Source organism: Vespa crabro, chromosome 18 (genome assembly GCF_910589235.1).
Source record: "Vespa crabro chromosome 18, iyVesCrab1.2, whole genome shotgun sequence".
In the NCBI taxonomy this organism is placed as follows: domain Eukaryota; kingdom Metazoa; phylum Arthropoda; class Insecta; order Hymenoptera; family Vespidae; genus Vespa; species Vespa crabro.
Genome location: NC_060972.1, coordinates 1,853,967 through 1,878,164, shown reverse-complemented (window position 1 = coordinate 1,878,164; position 24,198 = coordinate 1,853,967). Strand labels below are relative to the sequence as shown.

The following is a 24,198-nucleotide window of genomic DNA, read 5'->3' as shown; positions in this document are numbered from 1 at the left end:
TAAATATATAATATGGGAAATTCAATATTTAATTTATAGATAAATTTTTATTTCATAAAATCTCGAAATATGCGTACTGAATACTCTATAAGTACACAGAGTAGAAAAATTTGTAATTATAAATTTAAGTAACTGACAAAGTATTAAAAGAAACTTCGAAATTGAATGGCATATATTTATATATGGAATATATCATGAACAATTTATTATTTATAAAAATAATTTGCACTTGAATTTTATTAACGTCTAATCTTGTGTACTATCAGTAAAAATGAATGTACATAATTATCTTATTTATTCATTTAAAGAGTCATATATATTCGTCACATTTACATTTTCGATATATATATATATATATATATATATATATATATATATATATATATATAATCTTTCTAAAAAAGTACAGAAAAATTAAAACGTATTAGCCAAAGATATAAATATTTTTCAATATTTAAAATTACTGTACAAATCGTTTCAGAAGCTCATTAAATTTTGTATTTAATCTTCTGAAAATAAATTAAACAAGAATAGATTATTAAATCAAATTAACAAAAGATCCATTAATAAATATCTTTTTATGGAAAACTATGTACCAAACTCCCCATTTCTATACTTTTTTTATTTAATATAATTTAAACAAAGATTAAATAAAAACGTTTTCCAATATTAGGATTTTGTATGAAATGAACAATACAAGAGTACTTCTCAAGTTGTAGTTTTATAGCGTGTGATACAGAAAATACAAGATCTTATTCATGAGAAGTAAAAAATAAAACTTAGCAAAATATTTACATAAAATATTATTTTTTTTTTCTTTTTTTTTTTTTTATAGGAAGTTCTCTATAGTCTATGCCCCTTGTTTTTGTTTTAAATAGTGCAAAGAGAAATATTTGTCAAATCTTATTATCTCTGTGTAAAAAAGTACATTTGGCTAATCCAAGCATTACCTAATATAAAAATTTCTATGGTAATGCATAATAGATTAAAAATATTTGTATAAGTGTAAAATTTCATTTTATAGCTATGGCAATAAGACATATTATTTAAAATTTTCAAAAGAAAAATTAAATACTCTTAAATAGTAATGAAAAAATTAATCAGGAAATCATAATACATAAATATAGTATTATTGAAACCATCCGCGCTTGTCAGTCTTTCATCTAGCATCGACGGACCTATTAACTGTAGTTAAGGTAGCATCGACGGATCTATAAACTGTAGTTAAGGTAGCATCGAGTTGTTAAAAATTACAGATCTTAACGATTTATAAACTATAAAGTTTTATTGATAGCTAACACATCCCGCATCATCATATTTCTGAGTGTCCATAAGGCATTCACCACATTTCCATGGTTGCCCACACCATTGCCCAACCATTCAGCAGGTAATTTTGTTATATCAGGAATTTGGGTATTTTCAGGAGTAGCATTCATTTGTTTATCCCAATTTGATATGTACCGGTTTTCTACATTTAGTCCTTCAATATACCTGCGGATCAATTGTGATATTATATATTTATGTTATTTATTTAAGTTTGATCTCGTTTAAGAATTAATTTTATGTTAGTAATATGAATCAATATTAAGTAATTATATTCATTATAATGATTGTACATTTTTATAATGTACAGTTTTACCGTAAATATGCATCCGAATGTAATACTCTACTCGGTCTTGGAGGAACAGCAACGAACATTGGTTCAGGCTGTTTGGTAGCTGGTATATTACTGGTTTGTGTTGCTGCAGCCGATGTTTCTAATGCATATCGATTATGAAATAATAAATATTTTCTAGCATTTTTTTTTAACATTTATTAAATACTCTTTACCTGTTTCCATTGGTGGAAGTATCGTAGGACCTTTCGAAGCCATGTAGTTTCTGAAAAAATGTGAATTAATGAAAATTCTTTAAATTTATAAATTAAATATATTTTATAAAATAGTAGAACTCGTACTTGCTCCTTTCGGACGGTGGGATGATACGTCCATTTGCTTTAAGAATATGCACCTCTTTAACGTGTCTTGCAAGTCTCTGTACACTCGGAAATGGTGGTACAGATTTTTTAGTACGACCACAACCACGCCATTGACATTGAAAATCAACATCTATTGAATACAATGAACGGTATATTGTAGATTATAATATTATTTGATATGATTTCTTGAGTATTTCTTAAGCATTTACCAGGAGCAGCATTTGTAAAAGATGATTGTACATGTCCATTTTGTTCAGCGATACAATGATCAATGCAATCAGTCATATCTTCAAATTGCCAATCACAGTTGTCCCAACAACATTCATATACTACATCTTGTAAAGCATTTGATCCAACTGTAATAGATGATCCTTTTAATTGTCCTCCATCTTCATTCATTTTAATAGCTCTTTCTTCCCAAGCTTGTTTCTCTCCTGCTGGTAATTTTCTCCACTGAAATATATAAACCATTATTTACTATTTATAATATTTTTTTTTTGGTTTATGTACATCATAAAAAACGAGTTTGAAAGGGCGATTAAGTATGCGAGAGATCTCATTTCAACATTCTTAAATATATGTATATATATATATATATTATATGTATATTTTGTGTATATACAATTTCATTTAGATTAATTATTATATTGCATACTTTTAACCCTTAAAATATTTTTTTCTAATAAAATAGAAAATAATTATGAATAAAGAAATAAATACCTCATTGCCAACTATTCTGCTAATCTCTCCAAAGGATGACTCAGGATTGTTTTGCGTAATCTGCGTTCGCATTTTACTTGAATATAAAATATAGCCCGTAACTAATTTTTTACCCGCCGTTTTCTAAACAGAAGAAAACAAATTATAATGCCATCGTACATGAACAAATATTGCCTGTATACCTTTAAGAAGAGCACATCCAATTTTGGATCTAATGTTGTTAGAGAACGAAAATTCAATGGTGCAAAAACACAAAGTATGCTGGCATATTTTTTTAAATAAAAATAAAGTGTAAAAATGAAAATATAACACGTGACAATTTGGTAAGCAAATAATTTCAATGTAAGGCCTACCTTTTTAGATGATACAGGTGTCTGAATATTGGAGAGCACCGGTTGAGCTTCAGTAGATCCAACGGATGGTGGACCACCAGCATCCATGCTGTCCTCCCCAACTCCTACTCCTACTCCCACTCCTAATCCTACTCCCATGCCTAGTACATCAGGTTCCAGCTTCGGTAACAATGGCGATGCTTCCTATACCATTTATGTTTTGTTACCTTCATTATCCGTTACCGAATGTTATGTTATTTGTTAAGTCTTCAATATATAATCTTACACAATATTACAAACAACGGAATACATTTTAATATAGGCTTTGCAATTGTTATCCTTTTGTATTAAAATATGCATTATGTATTGAATTTAACTATTTTCTTTTCAATAAAACAGCTCAAGCCCCAAGAGACTATATATATATATATATATATATATATATATATATATATATATATATATATATATATATGTATATTAAAAAATATATATATATATATTATTTTAAAGATATGATATATCAATTCAAGTTTAATTTGCAGTATAAAGATTAGTATCTTATGCACTCCATTTAAAGCAATTTTTTTCATTTCTACATGTGTGTGAATCAGGTTAGAGCGACATGGAAGCAAGAACTTTTGGTGGTGTTGTATATCTATTACATATTTAACAATATAAACCCAACAGGTGCTCTGAATTTCTTCCTTGTATCTAAATTATTGCTCACCCTATAAGTGCTATGTGTAAAAACATAACTGCACATAATAATAAAAGAAAATAAATATGCCGGCATAAAATAACATCATGCATATTGATAGATTGATACATCAAGATATATTAAGAATAATAATTTTTTTTTCTTTTATTTATTTTTTAATTTATTAATAATTTAATTATATTGAAAGTTAATTTGTTGTATCAATCCGTGTGGTATTAAATACATGCAATTTTGATGTTGCTTCCCTCAGGATAGATAGTACAATTTTGTAAATTAGTAATTACCATTTCAAACTGAGCTGAACTGGGCGTGACGGACTTGACTTGATTTTGCGTCTGAGCCACGTCACCCGGAACCTACAACACACGCATTACATGCCAAGCAATAATTTTATAGTTAGTTGCGTATAAGAAGGAAGCTGTACATTGTTATTTTTGATCTATCTGATTTTAAGGTGTCATTAATATTTAAGTTAATATATTCTACATGGAAGTACACTCACTTTAGCAGGATTAATTGGTCTCCGGAAGAAATAAATTTCATCTTCTGTAACGGTAGCACTATGATTAAATTTTTTTAATCCTTCTTGATTTAGTTTCTTCATTAAATTTTTACTTTCATCATAAAGAGATTCACAAATATATATATCATCTTCTGGAATTTCTGTTGGTCGACCTGTAAATTATTATTAGTTTAGTAATTTCACTAAACATATTGCATTTATATGTTCTTTTAATTAAAGGTGTTATTAATATTATATAATATTATATATTATTTTATATACATACTGCATATATATTCTCCATAATCGAGGACGGCACATTTTCCAACAATTGCAACAATAGGGTGGGTACCATCGACTGTAGATAGGAATAATTCTTGTTTATAAAATAATTTAGTAGGCGCATGTGGAACTTCTCCTGGCATTAATAACCAAGGACCTTTAAAATAACATTTTCCACTGCAAAATATTAAATATTTTTTTTTTTTTAAGATATTTCTTTCCTTTTCAAATTATTGATGAATTTTATAAATATTTGTACATACTCTTTCGTTGCCCATATTGCATCAACTTGAGCTATTTGTTGTCTGCCACCATCTGTTGCCACATAAACAAAATCTCCAGTTTTTACAGATCCGGCACACGTATTATATTGTTCATAATATGTATTTTCAGTATCATCTGGATTGTATAATATCACATTCTACAATATAAAAAGGGGGAAGAAAAAAAATGGTTTGTGCAATAAAATTATAGAAATATTAAAATTACAATTTAAATTAATTAATTAATTACATACAGGCCTTTCTTTTTCTGTTAATTTCTCTCCCTCTTCTAATTCAGCAATTTCTTCTTTATGCTTTTCCAATCTTTCTTTATACACGGAAATAACACGTTTTGGTTCTAAAGGCTTTTCTCGTGGGATTAATTTTAAATGATCTGGATCAAAATTCCATACTTTGATTTTTTTAAAAGCTCTTGCCTTTGTAGAATACCTAGATTCGCATACATATACGTCTTTTTCCAAAAATCCTTCTGGTTGCATTCTAAAATAATCTTTTACACTTAATACACAACATCTGCCTGCTACTTTAATTAATGGCACTGCAACATGAGCATCGCTTTTAAATAATTCTTTATCAAGAAATTTTCTAGATGCAACATGATAGGTTTCACTCGGCCTATAGAATAAATTCCCATATAACATTTGTTGTCCTTCTGTATTGGTCCAAAGACGTTCTATTAATACCACGCTATATTCCATCCCTCTTTCAGTTGGTTCTATATAAGCAAAATCACCAGCTCTATATACTTCTTGATTAAAACTCATAGATCCTCCACCATCGTTATGATTACCCTCTGTATTGGTATTTGTTTCAGAATCCTAAAATAACATTTAATATAATATATTTTCATATTTATTATTATATTATTATTAATTTTTGATAAATATAGAATAACATTACAGACTTTAGTTTCATTCCCATCACAACTTTCATCTTCATTAGGCATGGTTAATTCTTGTTGATGTTTAACACGTTTCAATTCTGCTACTTGTGCAGAAAGATCAAGAAGTGTATAGTTTAATGATGGGGAATGTAACAAATCTCCTCCGCGTGTTATTTCATCACGTGTTCGAAGAAAAAATGCTTGTAATTCAACGCTATCCTCAAATGGTTGAGAATCTGTACGTGAGAGTCTTCGTGCTCGTTCTAAACATATGAATACGTCTTCTTGAAATCGATCCAACCTTTTATAAACACCTCTATCTAATCTTCTTTTAATTAAATCCAACGATAAACCTCGTATTCTGTAACAAAAAAACAAACATTTATTAATAATCTTAAAATAAATTACATTAATAAATATATATATATATATATATATATATATGTATATATATATTATGACATACTTTTTTCCCTCTATAATATCATGTTCTGGAAGTTCGGCCATAGAATCTGAATAACATCTTCCTTCTTCATCTTGATGATTATAAAGAGCTGTAAATATCGTAGCTAATATTTCTTGAATCGCCGCAGATACGTCCGGTACACTTTCATCGTCTTCACTCAATTGTAATTTAGTTTGTAATACTAGTCGTTGGAGAATTAAAGCATCCTGGAATTTTATTTGACCTTAATTGCTTTTATAAACAAAGGATATTCTTAATATTTAATATTTTGTTTTTCATGAAATTTAAAAATGTCTTTGGTAATTGTAGATATTTACTTCTGCTTCGTTTTTTTTGTATTTTTTTCTTGTACGCTGATCTACATCTTTGTCTCTTAATAACCGTATAAAACAGGGTCGAACTTTTAAAGGTTTGTGATTACTAACATTATTTAATTGTTGGATATAACCTTGATTGTTCATTTTTTTTTTTGTCTTTAAGTATTCAATACAGATCAGACAACTAGACCACAATGGAGTATTAATTAATTTGGAAAACTTTCACGTTAACATTTGAACCGAGAATAACATTTTGACACATTTGATATATGTAAAAACAGAATTGATTTCATTTTTTCATTATTTTGTTATAATTTGATGATCGCAATTTTTATTAATTTGCACGATTATTAAACCGACGATAGCACGAAGGATGCGGATTGTACGTAACCTCAAACCCTTTATCCGTAAACAGCCTAAGCTTTCCATGTTTTAGCGCGAAATTTCAATCCAAGTATTGGCGTTTATCGTTTCGTACTCTACATAATTACGAACAATAAAAATTATAATAATTTTCAATTGTTCAATATTAAATTTGTCAGTTTTTATTTTAATAAGAATTAATTCAGTTTTAGTTGGAGTAAAAATAATTTTTTTAATGTTTATTTAAAAAAAGAAGAAAAGGAGGAAAATATTAGTTATTTGATGTGTGATTTTTTTTTTTTTTGTATAATGGAAATAGCTCTTCCTAAAGTATTTTTAGTTATAAATTGTATAATTTTAATTATAATGTGATTAGGTTAATAAAATCACATTAAACTTCATACATTTTATAAAAGATTTTTGCTTTTCTTAGAAGTGAGATAAATAGAATATTAGAAATATTTTTTTAATAAATGCAATTATTGACAAATGATGATGTAATTAGGAATTTCTTTTAGTTACTTACATAAACAATTAAGTAATTTCTATGATCTGGAAAAATACAAACCTTATATATTTGAGAATCAGGTTCATTGTATTTGCAAGCATTATCAAACATTAATATAAAATCTGACACCAATTCATCCAGACTATCATATCCATTATTTTTTAAACTTGATGCTATTTTTTCCATGTTCATTGGTTGTTTAATAACTTCATAATAATCTGGATATTCATTTTTATTTGGCAGTTTCATAAAAATAAGAGACAATTGTCTCCCTTTTGCATCATGGTAATCTTTTATAGTGTCATACATAGTTCGTAATTTTTGTAAATGTAACGGTACTACCTTCTTTGGTCTCCTATATTTAGTTTTTTAGAAATTGTAAATAAAATATTACAGAAGGCAATATATAATTAAACTCTGTTTTATATTATCATTGTATTCATTATATATTATAAATCAAATATATATTAAAATCTTCACATACCCAACGTTCCTAGTAGGCGTAGAAGCTGTTGATTTAGGTTTAATTAATTCAGGTAAAGGACCTAACTCTTTTACCTTATCCATTAAAACTTTTTCTAATGTATTTGCATCCTCATATATTAAAGAACCTTCCTCATTATACTGACGACAATTATTAAACATTAACTAAAAATGTTGATTATTATTTATTTAATAGATTATATTCACAATCGAGGAATTAGAATTAATCTATATTAATTTATTTTAATGGGATACCTTAAAGTCTTGAATCAATTCATTTTCATTTTGATACTTTTCTGCTTTTATATTAGCCTCAATGGCTAACATATCTATAGGTTCTGCTATTACTTGATAATAATCTGGATATAATTTTTTTGAAGGTTTCTCCATAAACATCAACATTGGTTGTCGACCACCATCTTCGCACTGAAATATTAAAGATTTTATACTAACTGCCATCAATACATTTAGCCCAATTTGGAATTACTTACAACGTATTCTATGACACATTTAACTAAAGCATATAAACGCTTTTTCAATGGTATATTATCCTTGTATTTTCCCCGAGTTAAAAGATTAGATGCTCGTTTAATAAGCTTTGGCTGTTGCGAACTATTTTCAGATTCGCTATCTGAATCTGAATCCTACAAATATTAAACAATAAGGAAATATAATATAAAAATTTAATAAAAAAGATTAAGAATAAATGCATAAATTGTTACTATTAATGATCGAATCAAAAGTAATATTTAAAATTTTTATGTAATAATATTAATGAGATACGTATAATCGTAAATGATTTTGAAAGTATGAGAACAAAAAAAAAAAAAAAAAAAAAAAAAAAAAAAAAAAAAAAAAAAGAAAATGTAATTACTTACCTTATAATAACTTTCATTTACCTGATCAAACTCTAATAATTCTTGTACTTTTTCTTGCATTATTTTTTGTAATTTTACAGCACACTGTAAAATAAAATAAAAATATATATATATATATATATATATATATATATAAAATAGTCTAGTCATAGAATATTAATATTGATTAAAAAAAATATAAATATGGTGATTACCTTGTATAGTCTAGAAGTATGAATATTATATTTCTTAGCATTTTCAAACATTATGTTCATATCACCCGCAACTTCACTTACAGTACCATATTCGCCTTTCTGTAAGTTTTTATTTTTTATTTTTTATTTTATTTTGTTTATACATATATATAATATATAGAAAGAAAAGTAATCATTATATTATGAAATTCATAATAATTTCTGATATATACCTTTATTTTTGTACGAATTTGTAATAGAGATATAGGATTTTTAATCATCTTATAATAATCAGGATATAATCGTTTCGATGGTAATTTCCAAAAATATTCACTCATTCGAACACCTGAATGAAAATATTATTATTAATGTTAATATATAATATATAATTTTATATTTTATTTATACTATGTAAATGATTATTTAATAAAATACCTTGATTATTAGGAGCCGTTCTAATAGTTTGAAATAGTTGCCATTGTGGATTATCTGCTTCTTCTGTTTCTGGAGATTCCTCTTCTTCGTCATCACTTTCTTCATCTTCATCTGGTAATAATGCTGTTTGTGCTATCAATGATTGAGCCATTGTACGACTTCCTCTTTTACTTCGCGTTGAAGGTGCTGTACTTGCAATTTTTATACTATTATTTCCCAATCCGGTATCTTGTCTCTTTGCAGCTGTTGTAATAATTTTCTTTAAAAGTTTAGCATCCTTGTAAATTTGCGAACCCGGCTCATTAAAATGACACGCATTTCTACACATTAACATTAAATCCTTTTCCATATCTCCAATTCCGTTATATGCACCTTCTTGAATTTTTCTTGCAACAGTTTTTAAATCCACTGGTGTTTCGATTACATCATAATATTCTGGATACAACTAAAATATTTTTTAACATTCTAAACAGTGTGTATAAATTATATTAATCGTAAGATAAGTAATGTAATCATGAAATAAACCTTTTTAGACGGTTTTAATTGAAACATTGTATGCAATGGCCTATTATTGTCAGTAGGATCTGTAGCTGTCATAACTGCTGCAAATAAATCTTCAAATTGTTGCATAGTTTCTTCATCAGGATTTGTAGAACTTTCAGAGGTATCTTCTGCGTCGTCTTGCTTTAAGGTAGCTTTACGTGCCTAACAATGAAAATATTGATTTACTTTATCGTTGTATAAGTTTTATTATATTTTTTTTTTAATGACTACTCACCAATCTACCAACTTTTAATATTAATTTCCCTTTAGGCTCTGGATCTTCATATTCTTCCATAATACGATTTTTGGTGTTCGTACATAGTTCCCAAAGTTCAGTGGCATCTTTGTACTCTGGAGATGTACGCTAATGGAAAAATATTAGATTGAAATACATAGTTTTAATATTAATTGATAAACAAATATTTTGTATTATAGATATAATAATATATGTAAAATAAATGAATAAAAAAATATGATAAAAGAAATAGAAACTCTTTTTCTTCTTTAATAATACCATATAAAAAGCTTTGGCATTGTTGACCATGAGTTGAATATCTGCAGCCAAATCATCCATATCACGATATTCATCGGTTTTTAATTTTTGTTGAACTTTCAGGAGATCTATTGGATTTGATACTACTTCATAATAACCTGGTTCTTGTCTACGTTTAGGCACACGTATAAATGCATCACATAATAACGTTCCATCTTCTTTCTTTTGATTACGAAGAACATCATACAATTGTTGGCACAAGTCACTCTGTATAAAAATTATGTATACATTAGTACATATATTTATGTTTGTATATGACAATGACAAAAAAGATTTTTATTTTAGCACAATAAAAAGTAAAGTGATTTTTATGTAAATTCATAACATGATTAATAAATAAAATACAAAGGTAAATAAATATAGAATAATGTAGATTTATATAAAACTTACAGGATCCAATTTTTTTCGCCTTTTTGTTGGTTCAGGCGGTAAGTCTTCTCCATCATCCTCTGTGCCACGACTTGCAACAGATGAAGTTCTACGACGCTTATTCATCTTGCCAGATCTTAAAACACATCAATGGCAATTATCACCATATTTGCAGAAGTACAGATAGCATTAGCTTGTACAGTTTCAAATGGAATATTATAAAAGTAAGTTCTTTGACTAATAAGAATATACACAGATGAGGTTCTTGAACTTATACACTCTCAACCTAAACTGTAATGTAACAATAGTATGAGCGCGCGTGTATACAGTTGATGAATATAAAAAGATGAATATTTGAATATTTGTATATCATATACACACCACGTTTTTATATAAAATACACTCGAACGTATAGAGATTCTAACGAGCTGATATTATGTACGATGATAATCGTACGCATAGCACGGCGGCCACAGCTAAGAAAATTTCGCCGCCATGATAAGTCGCCACTGTGCTTTAAAATGCATGACTTCAGAAAATTACAATTTTCAAATGATATCTCTTACGATAAAAGAATTTCACGGATGAAATGATTAAAAGAATATTTTCGTTTGCACTTTTTAATCATCGACGTACCAACGTTGAAACATTTTTGGCATTTGTAACCGTACAGTTTTCAACTAGAATTTGCCGCCATAACGTAAACCAATCTGCGTTGTCGCTAATCGTACGGTCAAAATTTCCCCTTGATCTCCATGTGGCATAACATTTTTCATACTTTTCGACTCTCACCTTTATTTCAAAATTATTACGAGAGCTTGTACATTAATAATCTATATGTAAAAGTATTCGTATTTTAATTTACTCCGTTAATTACGTTTTTCACCTGTAATCAACGATGACACACGACTTGGACGACGCCATGCCGTAATCACAGCAATCGTCTGTTTAAAACAATGCGCACCCTATTATGATTATCGCTAACTATCTCAGATATTTAATTTCAGTGATGATAAAGGTGTACAAATTAATTTAAAGTGTACGCTTTATTCGTTTCTTTTGTCTTTCCTTTTTGTTTTCTTTCCTCGATAATTAATTTACCAGCAAAGAATAATATTTCCGTTCAATCTTTTTTCTTTTCTTTCCTTTTTTTTTTTTTTTTTTTTTTTTTTTTTTAAAGTCGCACGAATTAAAAACTTTACAAATTATATATTATCGATAGAATTAAAACGATCGAAGTTAATTAAAGGAATACATTAATATCGTTAACTTTTCCATTAAAACATTTAATCGTAATTTCGCAACGATGAGTTCTACAATACCGACGGATGATAAGAAATTTATCGCAGCGCTACTATTCGTAGATAATTTAATATTATCATCGCGTCGATAAGGTAGAACGTTCTATCGATAATGAGTTTCGATGCTCGATAAGATTCAATGATTTTCTATTCAAAGTTCAATGGTCTTTTAAATTTGTTTACAGTGATACGAGTCAATGACATTCGAATCGGACAGTCCACTGGGACATTATTTTATATAATATTAAGAACATATTTTACATAATTCTAAGAATATATTTTACATAATCCTAATGTAATTCTTATAGGAAAATATAGAAATAATTACGAACTATAGATATTTTTTTTCTTTCTTTTTTTTTTTTTTTCTTTTTTTTTCCATTAGACAAAACAGAAAATTACAAAGGAAGATTATATAAAAAGTTCGAAAGATGTCAGAAATATAATAATAAAAATTTATTCGATATGTAAATAAATTATAAACGAGAACAAGTAAACTATTTTATGATTTAGTTCGTTAGGCTTCAATTCCATTTTCTTCTTTAGACGAAGTTTCTCTCTCTCTCTCTCTCTCTCTATCTCTCTCTCTCTCATAGGCTTCTTGATAACAAATTGGAATTACTGATAATTTTAGTTTAGTTAGTTTAACGTTGGTTGTTAACGAAACTTACTAGGTTAATTGAATTTATCTAGCTACGCGTAGAAATCCATGCGCAGAAATTTAACTGGAGCAAGAGATCATTTCGTAGAAGACGCAGAGGGATTTCTAGGTAGTTTGATAATGGGTATAGGAAAAGGAAATGGTGAAATGAATCGAGAATTATTACCATCCTCAAATATTATTTAATATCCTATTAATTTCAAAGTGCATGATAGTCATTGTTCCTGTAAGTACCTATAGGTATGAGAATTATTTACAAGAATTTCATAAAAAGCATTTATAGCAAATCTGTTAATATTCTTGTCAAAAAAGGATTCACGTTAATCAGAGATACGACTAATTTCTCTTTATCTTTTATTCTCTTTTATTCTCTCTCTTTCTCTCTCTCTCTCTCTTTCTCTCTTACTTTCTCTCTCTCTCTCTCTCTCTCTCTCTCTTTTGTCTTTTATTTTTCTTACGGCGTTTTTCACGTCGATCATTTTCAATGCACGCTTTTTCATCGCTCGTTAAAATTCTCGACAATTTTTCTGCTGACTTTTCGACGTCGTACAATATAACACGGTTCCCTGTTACTGTCATTTACGCTGATGCAAAAACTAGATGCGTGTCCTCTGACGATTTACCAAGCCTCCAATGCGAATCCTTTTTTATTTTGGAGAATTCTCTTATAACACGGTTAATTCGTATCGTATTACATCGAAACCGGTCGTCTCTCTCAGCTATCATATTTTATCTTCTCTCAGTTACTGTATTTTAAAGAATGACTGATATAGTATTATCGCGTATAATTATATGACCAAGTTTACATATACATTCAAATGTAAATAATTTTAAATAGGCCATCAACAATTTTTTTTCTATTGCATTTAACAAACGAGATATTCAATTGATATACATTATATATATATATATTTTTTTTTTATATATGTATGCATATAGTATAATTTATTTATACATAATAAATAAATATAATTTAACAAAGGAGATATTCAATTGATCTTTCACTTATGATTAATCTATAATATAAATTTTACTATATATATATATATATATAAATTTTACTATATATGTGTATATTATATTATAGATATATAAAAATTATAACGAATAAAGTTGAAAAGTTGATGCTTTTCGATTTGTTACTTAATGAAAATAAGTGTCCATTTGAATGATTAGAATTTCACTCGAAATTCAAAGGATTCTATTTCTTTCTTCCTATTGAAAAAATTATATTTTCTCTGGTCACGCTATAGTCGACATAAATATACCTTTTGGTTCCATACATTCTCAAAACATTCGTAGTGCACGGGATACAACTATGTTATATATATGCAAGTGTACGTAGCTAGCCATCGTAGCCAAGTACCGAAGGAGGTGTATTACCATTTCTTACGATAGTCAGACACGCCAAGGGGCGCAACGAGAACTTTGTCTTCGCACTTTTCGTTTATTTTTTTGTAGATAATACAAATCTTTTGACGTTGTATTTTAATCCTTGATCCATTGCTACGATTTGTCGATAACTTTTATTATATCGATGAATTAAGATCAATGAATGTATTATGTTCCTTGAAAATTTTTAAAGCTCGTTTTAATAAAATATTAACGTCAATAATATTTTACATTTTAAATGGAACATTTCTTTCTTTCATTTATTCTTTTTTTTATTTTTTTATTTTTTTATTTTTTTTTTTTTAAACGATTTTTTCTAACCACCAACTTTAATAATTTTTTATTTCTTAAAATACGAGAAATTTTCTAAGCGAATTTTTTGATAAAGCATTTTTAATGACTTATTAATAACTTCATTTCTTGTGAATATTTATTTTTTTTTTTTTTTTATTGGATTATAAAAATCTATTCTAAGGAGGAGAACTTATAGGTTTTGTTTTATAAAATTTTTGAAATGAAAGATCCCGGGTAATATTGAAATTCGAATGATTTTCATAAATTTTTATTTAATATATTAAAATTAAAATTTTACATTATCTGTCACTAATTATTATTGACGAAAGAACAATGATATTCATTATAAATAATTATTATTATGTTACAAAAATATTATGAGGGAGAGAGAGAGAGAGAGAGAGAGAGAGAGAGAGAGAGAGAAAGAGAAAGAGAGATTTTACTAACAAGAAAAATAATATGGCGTAAGTATCTGAGGTATTATTATAAGTTTTACATTTTTAAATAATTCATAAATTTTATCATAATCTCTACAAACATATAAATAGTACACAGATATGTATAAAAAGAGCTTGCAAGAAATTCGAGACAAACTGAAGGTTTTTTTTTTTTTTTTTTTTTTTTTACATTTTTTACATGTTTATTTTTTCTACATTTATTTTTTAATTTTGGAATTTTCACTTTTCGCATCGAATTTTATACAAAAGAAAAAAAAAGAACTTGCATAACGAGGGACGACGAATGAATTTTTATTGTTATTTTATTTGATTATTATTATTATTATTATTATTATTATTATTATTATTATTATTATTATTATTATTATTATTATTATTATTATTATTATTATTATTATTATTATTATTATTATTATTATTATTATTATTATTATTATTATTATTATTTTCATTCATGATATATTGTAAAGTAACGTTATGTTCTATCGATTTTATTATTTTCTCATATCAATGTAGCATTTGAAGCTTCCTCTCTCTCTCTCTCTCTCTCTCTCTCTCTCTCTCTCTCTCTCTCTCTCTCTCTTTCTCTCTCTCTCTCTCTCTCTGTGACCATTGGCAATAGGCAGAAATTCACAAATTGCTAAAATTACCCTGTCATATCTAAACGAACGTGAATAATAATAATTTGGTGGTGAAATGTCAGTGAATATTTGATAGACATTATTATTCGATACAGATAGTTTAATCTTTAATATGGTTAAATGTTAGATAATCATTAAGTAGTTAAATTAATATAAATAAAGAAATAACCATGTGCATGTGATTTCTTTTTTTCTTTTCTTTTCATTTATTTATTTTTTTATTTTTTTTTAATTAATAACACAAATTCATCCTCTCCTTCGTGGAGTAAAAAAATAAGTAACGAGTCAGCTTTTTCATTTTTTATGTACCTATATATCTTTTATTTCTTTTTTTTTTTTTTTTATTTTTTACAATTAGTCAAAGAAGGTGTATAAGTTTTCTTTCTTTTCTCTCTCTCTCTCTCTCTCTCTCTCTCTCTCTCTCTCTCTCTCTCTCTCTATCTATCTTTCTCTTTTTTCTTTCTCTTTTTTCTTTCTCACACGACGCTCGTTCCTTGTAATGAAAAATTCTTGACTTTACTCGGACCTGTTAAGTTTCACGTTCCTTCCTTTTTTGTAATTTGTATTTTTTTTTCCTGTTCTCTCTCTTCTTTTTTCCTTTTTTCTTTTTTTTTTTTTTATTTTATTTTTTTTCTTTTTTAGTTTTGTTTGTTCCCCCCTCTCCACGCACATTTCGCTCCTATCCCCTTACCCTTTAACCCCGTCCTCACCGAATCCTTATCCTACACAATGGGATGCGCTGCTCTCTATTTTGTCAACATTATGAATTTGCAAAAAAACGGTAGATGAGCTCTTTTCATCTGTTCTTACGTTTCTTTTAAAATGAAGGGCTCCTTAGACTCATCAAAAGACGGACACCTCATCTTGGATAAGTAAAAACGCGACTCTCTCTCCAATCTCATCCCTCTCTATCTCTCTCTCTCTCTCCCATTCCACCCCTTCTCCCGCCCTTCTCTTCCGCCACTTCATCGTGCTCTCCTTCTCTCTCTCTCTCTCCCTCCCTCTCTCTCTCTCTCTCTCTCTCTCTCTCTCTCTCTCTCTCTCTCTCTCTCTCTCTCTCTCTCTATTTCATTCCTTTACTATTCCCTTTCTCTCATTTTTCATTCGTGAGTATACTTAAAGTTTATCATGCGAAAAGTTTTACATATAAAGATTTGCGATCGCGATCAATTCGTGATCACATCATGATTTTTTTCTTTCTCTTTCTCTTTTTTTTTTTTTCTTTTTCTTTTGGAAAAAGAAAATAAAGAGGAGGATAGAAAAAAAGAGAAGTTTTTCAACGATTACGGATCGATATGTCTGTAAAAAATTCGCTAGAAAACGTGGAGAGAAGCGTCGAGCCGAACGTTGCGTCAACATTTGCGCTTTGCGCGGCTCTCTGTACCTATACGCGGTTACGTTCACAAATATACTATTCTTTCCTTCATTTTTTTTTTTTTTCATCCTTTTGTTTCTTCGTTTTTTTCTTTTTATTCTTCATCTTTTTCCACTTTTTTCTTTCTTTCTTTTTTCTCTGTCTTTTTTTTTTTGGCTTCTTTTTCTTTTTTTTTTTTCAACTCACGTATCAGCCGATAAATCAACACGAATGGATTTTCTATCCCTTTTCAACCCACTTTTTTCCTTTTTCCTTTTTTTCTCTCTCTTTTTTTATTTTCTTTTTTTTTCTTTTTTTTTTTTTTTTTTGGCGAATTATATCTATCGCAATTAGCGGTATAAATCAATGACCATGTTAATGGAGCATCTATTAGAATTTTGATCTGATTGAAATTCTAGGGTATTTAATTATTCATTTGTTAATTTATTTTTCAAATCTTTTCTTTTTATTCGAAATCTATCGTAATTGTCAATTTTGATAAATAACACTTTCGAGAGAATTGTTCATATTAATGCTTTTTTACTTTTCCCTACTATGTAAGGTACACTTTTATTTTATTTTATTTTATTTTTTATCATAATTAAAAAGATATTCCAAAAGAAAAATAAACATGGATGAGTATGTTCCGTTTATATTCTTTTTGTAAAATTTATTAAATTTATTTTACGTTGAAAATTGTAAGTTTGCAAAATTTCAAATTTTGTTTCAAAAGAAAAAAAGATAAAGAAAGGTGATTTCATAATGTTTCAATTTGCATTGAAAAGTAAAATTTGGAAAAATTTTAAGTGTATAAAGCATTTGAAAATGACATTTGATTTTCTTCGTCAGTAATTTTTATTAATGAAGTAGCCATTTATAAGTGATTACAATTACAAAATAAAAAATTACAAGCTTTATATGTAACTATAATAAAATTTCGTTTAATTCTTATTTGACTATGTTTCGATCGATAGCGCATGGGTACGAATGACCATATTTAAAAAAATTCTCGTCACGTATTTCCTTGGAAGCTGTGCTTATTTATCCTACTGTATAATTGCCAGATACTCAGGATGGTACATCCACCGAGAAGACTTGTCGATTCTACAGGGACATGTTGTGCGTGCAATATTAAAATTTCTCGACATTTCGAGATGGCAAAACTCGTCTCTGAATAGCAATGCGGAGTTGAAATGGTTGTCTTTTCTATTTCAAAGAACGCCAATTTCGAGAATTTCAAGGTATTTTTTCGGTCATAACAAATATTTTGAATGTTTAAGTAATACAGAGTGCCATTTTCGAATTAAAGAGAAATAAAATTTTTTAATTCATACAATAATATTCTATTTTAATAATACGAAAAATAATAAACAATGAAAAGTGAAAATATTGAAAAATTGTCGGAGAAATTTTTATTTATGATAAATATATCATTTTCTTTTCTTTTCTTAAAATAAAATCTATTAAGAAATATTCAAGAGAGAGAGAGAGAGAGAGAGAGAGAGAGAGAGGGAAAGAAAAAAAAAGAAAAAGAAGAAAGAAATTTATAATTCGTTTATATTCATTTCATAAACTTTTTCAAACGAACGTATTGGATAGAAAAATGAATTTTAAAGATTGTTACGTTTGTTTATACATAAAATAATATTATAAGTATCTATGTTATAATATAATAATAATTCGAACAAATCTATCGTTAGAAAGAATAATTATTTTTCCAAAATATTGACAGATAGTCTATTTAAAACTGAAATAAATTTAATATGCATTAACACGATTTTATATCATTTGACATAGTATTATTAATGATAGAATTAATATTCGGACTTTCGAAAGAACAATTTTCCTTTTAGTCATGAACATATATTTACTTATTTAAATTCACATTATAACAACTTTTTTTTATTACATAGAACATATTGTCATGTTTGATTATTCAATTAATATATATCTACTTTAAAATATTAAAATCAATTAAATTCTCATTGACAATAATAATTAATATGTTTTTTCTTATTTCTACAAAATGTATTTATATACGCGCGCTTGTGTGTGTATGTGTGTGCGTGAAAGAATAAAGGAAGAAAAAAAATGAGGATAGATAAGGAAAAGTAAAAAAAACAAAAAAAAAAAAATAAAAAAAAAAAGAAAAATAAAAGGAGAAAAAAGAATAGAAAAGAAAATAGAAAACCGTCGTGTATCCTGATAAAAATAATAAATCCTTTCAGGTGTATCTGGATATCGTGAACAATATTAATTTAGCTCATGGGACATTTCGGGACAACAATGTCTAACACGGGATTCCCTGAGAAAGGTAACTCTGCTCAATCTAGATCGGTCCAAAGGATCGGAGAGCCGCAAACGTAACCGCTCCTTCGGACGTCTAACAAGGGAGGTTACAAGCATCGGACGCAGAGTCAATTAAGGGTTGTCGTTGAAGGCCACGTCTCTCGCGCGGCTTCAACGGGATCTAACATAGAGACAGACCAACGGGATCAGACGAATTTCCAACTTGTCCTATCTTCGAGTAACGACGTTGCTCGTTGACCCAAAATGATCTTTGTTTAGATCAAACACAAGTCTCTTCTAAACATTTATATAATCTATTATGACATCGATCGATTATTTATTTGGATTTATTGTTTATTTTTTCCATTATTTTGCTTTTCTTTTTAATATTTTCATTATAGTTTAATCTCACTTTCTCTTAGATAAGTTTGCATTAATCCATTTAAAAATTATACTATCGATGAAATTTCTCTTCAAAAAATTAAGAAAAAATTATGATTGATGAAGTCTAATCTATTTATTTGTTTTAATCGTTAATAATGATTATTAGAAATCATTGTAAAATTAAATTTCTTTTATATATATATATATATATATATATATATATATATTTCAATATTGAATGATAACAAAAATTTTTAATCGAAATTCTTTTTCTTATTTTTTTTTTCACCGACGATAGTTTACCTTTTTTTTTTTTTTTCTTTAAACATAATATATTATACTTAGCATAATATAATTACTAATTATTAATCAATGATCATATTAAATTAATTGTAAATTTACGTTAGAAATTTTCAACGTTTCCAAACAAGTACAAATTATACTTCGAGAATATATTATATATAAAATTATATATATTGGAGTTAAAGTGATAAGTGATAATAATTTTATATTATTTTTTCAGTATAATCAAAATTTTGATATATAGAGAGAATGAGGATATTAATCGTGTAAAATTAATAGATGTTAGAGAATATCCTTGAATTTATTCAATTCTCCTTTTTCATACGTCTTCTCTTATTCTTCCCCCCTTTTTTTTTTTTAACATATAAAAGAAAATATAATTAAATACGAGCGATTGCACATGCTTGAAGATATAGAAAGTAACAGATAACATTAAAGAATATTATTTCATTGAGATCGTGACAAAATATATTAATATAGATAGCTGATACGTTTTGTATCATTTGATATGCTCTTCGTTTTATGTATAACATATATGTCGTTTAACATTACTCATTTCTTTGAAAGTAAGTTTTCAACATATATGAAAATATATGTAAATATATATCTATATAGAATATATAGAATAATATTTTCCCTTTATTATAGATAGAAATATGAAAAGGATAAAGGAAGACATAAAAGAAATGTTTCAATAAATTTGAAAGGGTTTGTATATTTTCTTTTTTTTTTTTTTTTGGTACGTGCCATTAATGGACACAATTGTACGTAAGTACAAATATACGTGTTTAAAAAAGAAGATCGTACGTGTAAGATACATACGTATGTCTAAGAAGTAAGAAAACGTATTGTTTGATTTACGAGGGAAGATATATATATATATATATATATATATATATATATATACATATATATATATGAGTATATCGTGAGAATAATAGTTAGACATGCAAGTGTTTCGAGGGCTGGGTTATAAATATGTTTCTCGCTACAATCTCGGTTTTGTTTGTTTTCTTTCTTTCTTTCTTTCTTTCTTTCTTTCTTTTTTTTTCTTTTTTTACGTTATCTCAAGTATAACACAAGCAGCGATTATTGAAATAAAAGAGAAGTTTGTAAATGGCTCAACGATCACACGTATACGTGTACTTACTTGCGTGAATATAAAACGAACGGTGTTTGCCGAATACGGTCTCGACAATTTCTCTTTCGAGTTGTGGATAGACAAAAATTTTCTTCTCTAAAAGGATTAGAAATGAACGGGGATGGAGATAAGGGAAAGTACACGTCACCTCATGGCTCGAAAACCTGGGAGTATCTAGCGATCTTCGTTTGTAAGGCACTTCGTTGTGCGATAAATCGTGTTTCCGTAAATCGTCGAAGGGAAAGAGAAAAAAAGAAAAGAAAAAGAGAAAGAAAAAAAAAAAAAAAAAGAAAAAAAAAGAAAAAAAATATTCGCACGTCATGTTAATTCGAAAAATATCGTTTCAGGTACCATGTTAACTTTGTGCATTGGTATATTGTTCGGATGGAATTCACCGACGGTCGTATTGTTGTTAAAACCAAATTCGCCAATTCCTGTTACCATCTCGGATATATCAACTTTAACGGCTTCGTTGGCGTTAGCTCAAATGTTAGCACCATTTATCAATATGTTTGCAATAGACAAAATTGGAAGGAAATATACGCTATTGTTTTGCGGTCTACCAATCGTCGCCAGTTGGTGTTTAATCATAGTCGCGAAAAACGTCTCAGTAAGTATATTATTTAACATTTGATATAATAATTTCAATGGAAATGATATGTGAACTTTTCTTGTTTCTTTTTTTTTTTTTTTATTTTTAAATACAATCATCATAAAGTATATCAAGTCAATCATTGCATTAATTTAAAATAATAAAGAGATCTTAATACGTCGATATTTTTTTCCCTCGCGTAAACTCTTGCATAAATTTTTGTCGTAGTAAACGTTAGAAAATATCCTTGGAATTTATTCAAGAATGTTGTTAAAATTAATATTTACGATTATTTACGTCGAATTAATATTTTACGATTTATTTATTTATCACGTAGAAAATCAGATAAGATATGTCACTTCGTCAAATTTCTACTCGATTATGCGAAACCGTATAAAGGTCGATTCACACATTTATATTGGATCTTTATTTCGTCATCATCTCTCGATTCTTCGATCATAGAATTTTTTATATTATTTTCGTTCAATCCTGTAATCAGTTCTTCGGTCACCGATCCATCGTATTTTTTTTTTTATGTCTGAGATCGTCGTAAATGATTCTTTTTTCTTTTTCTTTTTCTTTTTTTTTTCTTTTAAATGACTGACAGAATTCTGATAAAATCTTTTGTTTATGATCGGGCCCGTAGACAAGAGAAGATTTTTTTTTTATCGCTTCGCCTATCTCTATCAGAGAATACTGACAATTTGTTTACAAAAAATCTTTTGTAAAAAAAAAAAAAAAAAGAGAAAAGAAAAAAGAAAAGAAGATTTTCTATTGCCCCGACTATCCATAACGATCGTTTAACCATCTCAAAATTTACAAATTAAGATATGTACTATCTGTCGGATAATATATTGAAATGATATATGTGAACATAAATGATTGAAATTGAACGATGATTGAACCTACGTAACGGAGATATTCAATTAAAATGTGTGAAATGATCTTAAAGGTATTACAGATGTTTTCGAGAATGAAAAAATTGATTGTATTTTTGTAAATTTTTGATTTTTTTTTCAAAAAGGTAATAAAGTAAGATCTGTAATCTGCAAGTAGCGTTTGAACTAACAACGTGATATTATTAATTTATCAATTTGTTTTATATCATTTTTGAAATATAAAAATTTTTTTTCATTTCCAAAAACATACGTAACACCTTAATAGAAATAGTTTATTGATAGATATTTAATATTTCTCTCTCTCTCTCTCTCTCTCTCTCTCTCTCTCTCTTTTCCTCTCTTTCATTTGATGCTTGCAGGTATTGTACGTGGCAAGATTTTTCTCCGGTATCTCTGCTGGATTGGTTTTCATCATTACACCGATGTATTTGGGTGAAATATCATCGATAAAGAAGCGTGGTGTTAATGGAATATTATTAGGCATCACATTTAATCTCGGTATCCTGTTGTCTTATATAATAGTACCCTATCTAATGATAACAACAACAGCCAGTATTTTTCTAATCCCATCGATCTGCTTCGTCATTCTCCTTCCTTTCATACCAGAATCACCATATTATCTCGCAATGAAAGGTAAAATTGAGGAGGCCGAAAATGTTTTAGAAAAATTGCGCGGTAAAATTGACATTTCCGAGGAATTAAATATGATCCTTGAATCATTGAAGAAAAAGGATGAAAATAAGGGAGGAAATATGGGAACGTTGAAGGAGATATTTATGATCAAGGGAAATAGACGAGCCTTCTTAATAATCTTTTTATTCGTCACATGTAATCATTTCAGTGGTTTCGTAACAATGTTAATTTATGGACAATTGATATTCAAAGAAACATTAAGTGGAATGTCTCATTATACCGGGAACATAATCGTCGGTATTGTATTGTTATTATCATCTATATCAATAATTTTCTTTGTCGATAAATTAGGTCGTAAACCATTGATATTCGTATCCGGTATTATAATTGGATTTTGCAATCTCACCATTGGTTCTTTCTTTTACGTTAAGGATTATATCAATGAGAACATATCTACGTATTTTTTAATACCATTAATAGCATTTATTATATTGATTTTCTTTTCTAACTCAATGTTCAATCTTATGTTGATCATGATATCCGAGATATTCTCGATCGAAATAAAAGCCTTTAGTTCTTGTGTCATTGGTATTGCCGGTGGTTTATTTGGTACAATTATTAGCAAGCTTTATATTTTTATTTCTATATATCTGAATTATGGCCATTCTGTTCCCTTTTTTGGATTTTGCATTATCATTTGGATAACTATCTTTATATTATTTAATTTAGTACCGGAAACAAAAGGCAAGACATTTCAAGAGATTCAACGAGAATTAAATAAGTGAAAAAATATAATAGATCTTTTTATTTCTTTTCTTCTTCTTCTTCTTCTTCTTCTTTTTCTTCTTTTTTTTCTTTTTTCTTTTTTTTTGTTTTTCTTTTACGACGATTCTTTAACGCTTGATCGAACGATTAATCAGACCAAAAGAATTTCCGTTCGTACGTAATCAGTATCCTGTGTTGTTTCAGATGACAAGACAATTTTAGAGATAGTGAATCGTATATCAGAGAAATCTTATAATCTTTTTTGTAAACCTCAGAAATTTTAATTATGTAGAACGCATGTG

General features: G+C 27.7%; 3 protein-coding genes across 6 annotated transcripts in view; 2 read left to right on the top strand and 1 right to left on the bottom strand.

Moving 5' to 3' along the window:
• The window catches only part of LOC124430505 (ER degradation-enhancing alpha-mannosidase-like protein 2), a 14,117-nt gene extending 3,883 nt beyond the window's left edge, over window positions 1-10,234 (top strand). Inside the window, exon 3 of one of the 3 annotated variants that reach the window (XM_046977186.1) lies at window positions 10,138-10,234. The gene's annotated coding sequence lies outside the window, so the exon portion shown is untranslated. Of the gene's footprint in view, window positions 1-1,294; window positions 1,801-9,336; window positions 9,463-10,137 lie in introns of those variants that run through there. The other 2 variants (XM_046977185.1, XM_046977184.1) reach the window with 2 other exon arrangements.
• Window positions 703-11,718, bottom strand: LOC124430504 (protein polybromo-1). Of its 2 annotated transcripts, none has more exons than XM_046977182.1 (27): window positions 11,676-11,718; window positions 10,811-10,925; window positions 10,382-10,627; window positions 10,103-10,231; window positions 9,850-10,029; window positions 9,325-9,769; window positions 9,123-9,235; window positions 8,911-9,009; window positions 8,717-8,800; window positions 8,330-8,482; window positions 8,094-8,264; window positions 7,840-8,003; window positions 7,416-7,710; window positions 6,168-6,373; window positions 5,723-6,062; window positions 5,052-5,636; window positions 4,798-4,955; window positions 4,539-4,711; window positions 4,253-4,425; window positions 4,035-4,106; window positions 3,051-3,233; window positions 2,698-2,820; window positions 2,187-2,430; window positions 1,957-2,107; window positions 1,831-1,880; window positions 1,640-1,757; window positions 703-1,491 (listed from the first exon to the last, which is right to left on the bottom strand). In XM_046977182.1, exons 1-27 carry the CDS (start codon window positions 11,711-11,713, stop codon window positions 1,275-1,277), a joined length of 5,025 nt encoding a protein of 1,674 aa, XP_046833138.1. In that variant the 5' UTR covers window positions 11,714-11,718; the 3' UTR covers window positions 703-1,274. The 2 variants fall into 2 exon arrangements, with proteins under 2 accessions (XP_046833138.1, XP_046833139.1); XM_046977183.1 differs by having other exon boundaries at window positions 8,738-8,800.
• On the top strand, window positions 10,905-24,198 carry LOC124430506 (facilitated trehalose transporter Tret1-like). Its single transcript, XM_046977187.1, has 3 exons — window positions 10,905-11,013; window positions 21,355-21,617; window positions 22,858-24,198. Exons 1-3 carry the CDS (start codon window positions 10,998-11,000, stop codon window positions 23,914-23,916), a joined length of 1,338 nt encoding a protein of 445 aa, XP_046833143.1. The 5' UTR covers window positions 10,905-10,997; the 3' UTR covers window positions 23,917-24,198.

Excerpts from the sequence above, each read along its gene's own strand:
- LOC124430506 (XM_046977187.1), top strand. Across the intron at positions 21,618-22,857 it reads TAGTCGCGAAAAACGTCTCA|GTATTGTACGTGGCAAGATT; the intron begins GTAAGTATATTA and ends TGATGCTTGCAG.
- LOC124430504 (XM_046977182.1), bottom strand. The coding sequence starts at position 11,713 with ATGGCGTCGTCCAAGTCGTGTGTCATCGTTGATTACAG. Across the intron at positions 4,712-4,797 it reads GCAATATGGGCAACGAAAGA|TGGAAAATGTTATTTTAAAG; the intron begins GTATGTACAAAT and ends AATATTTTGCAG. Across the intron at positions 1,492-1,639 it reads CATTCGGATGCATATTTACG|GTATATTGAAGGACTAAATG; the intron begins GTAAAACTGTAC and ends ATTGATCCGCAG.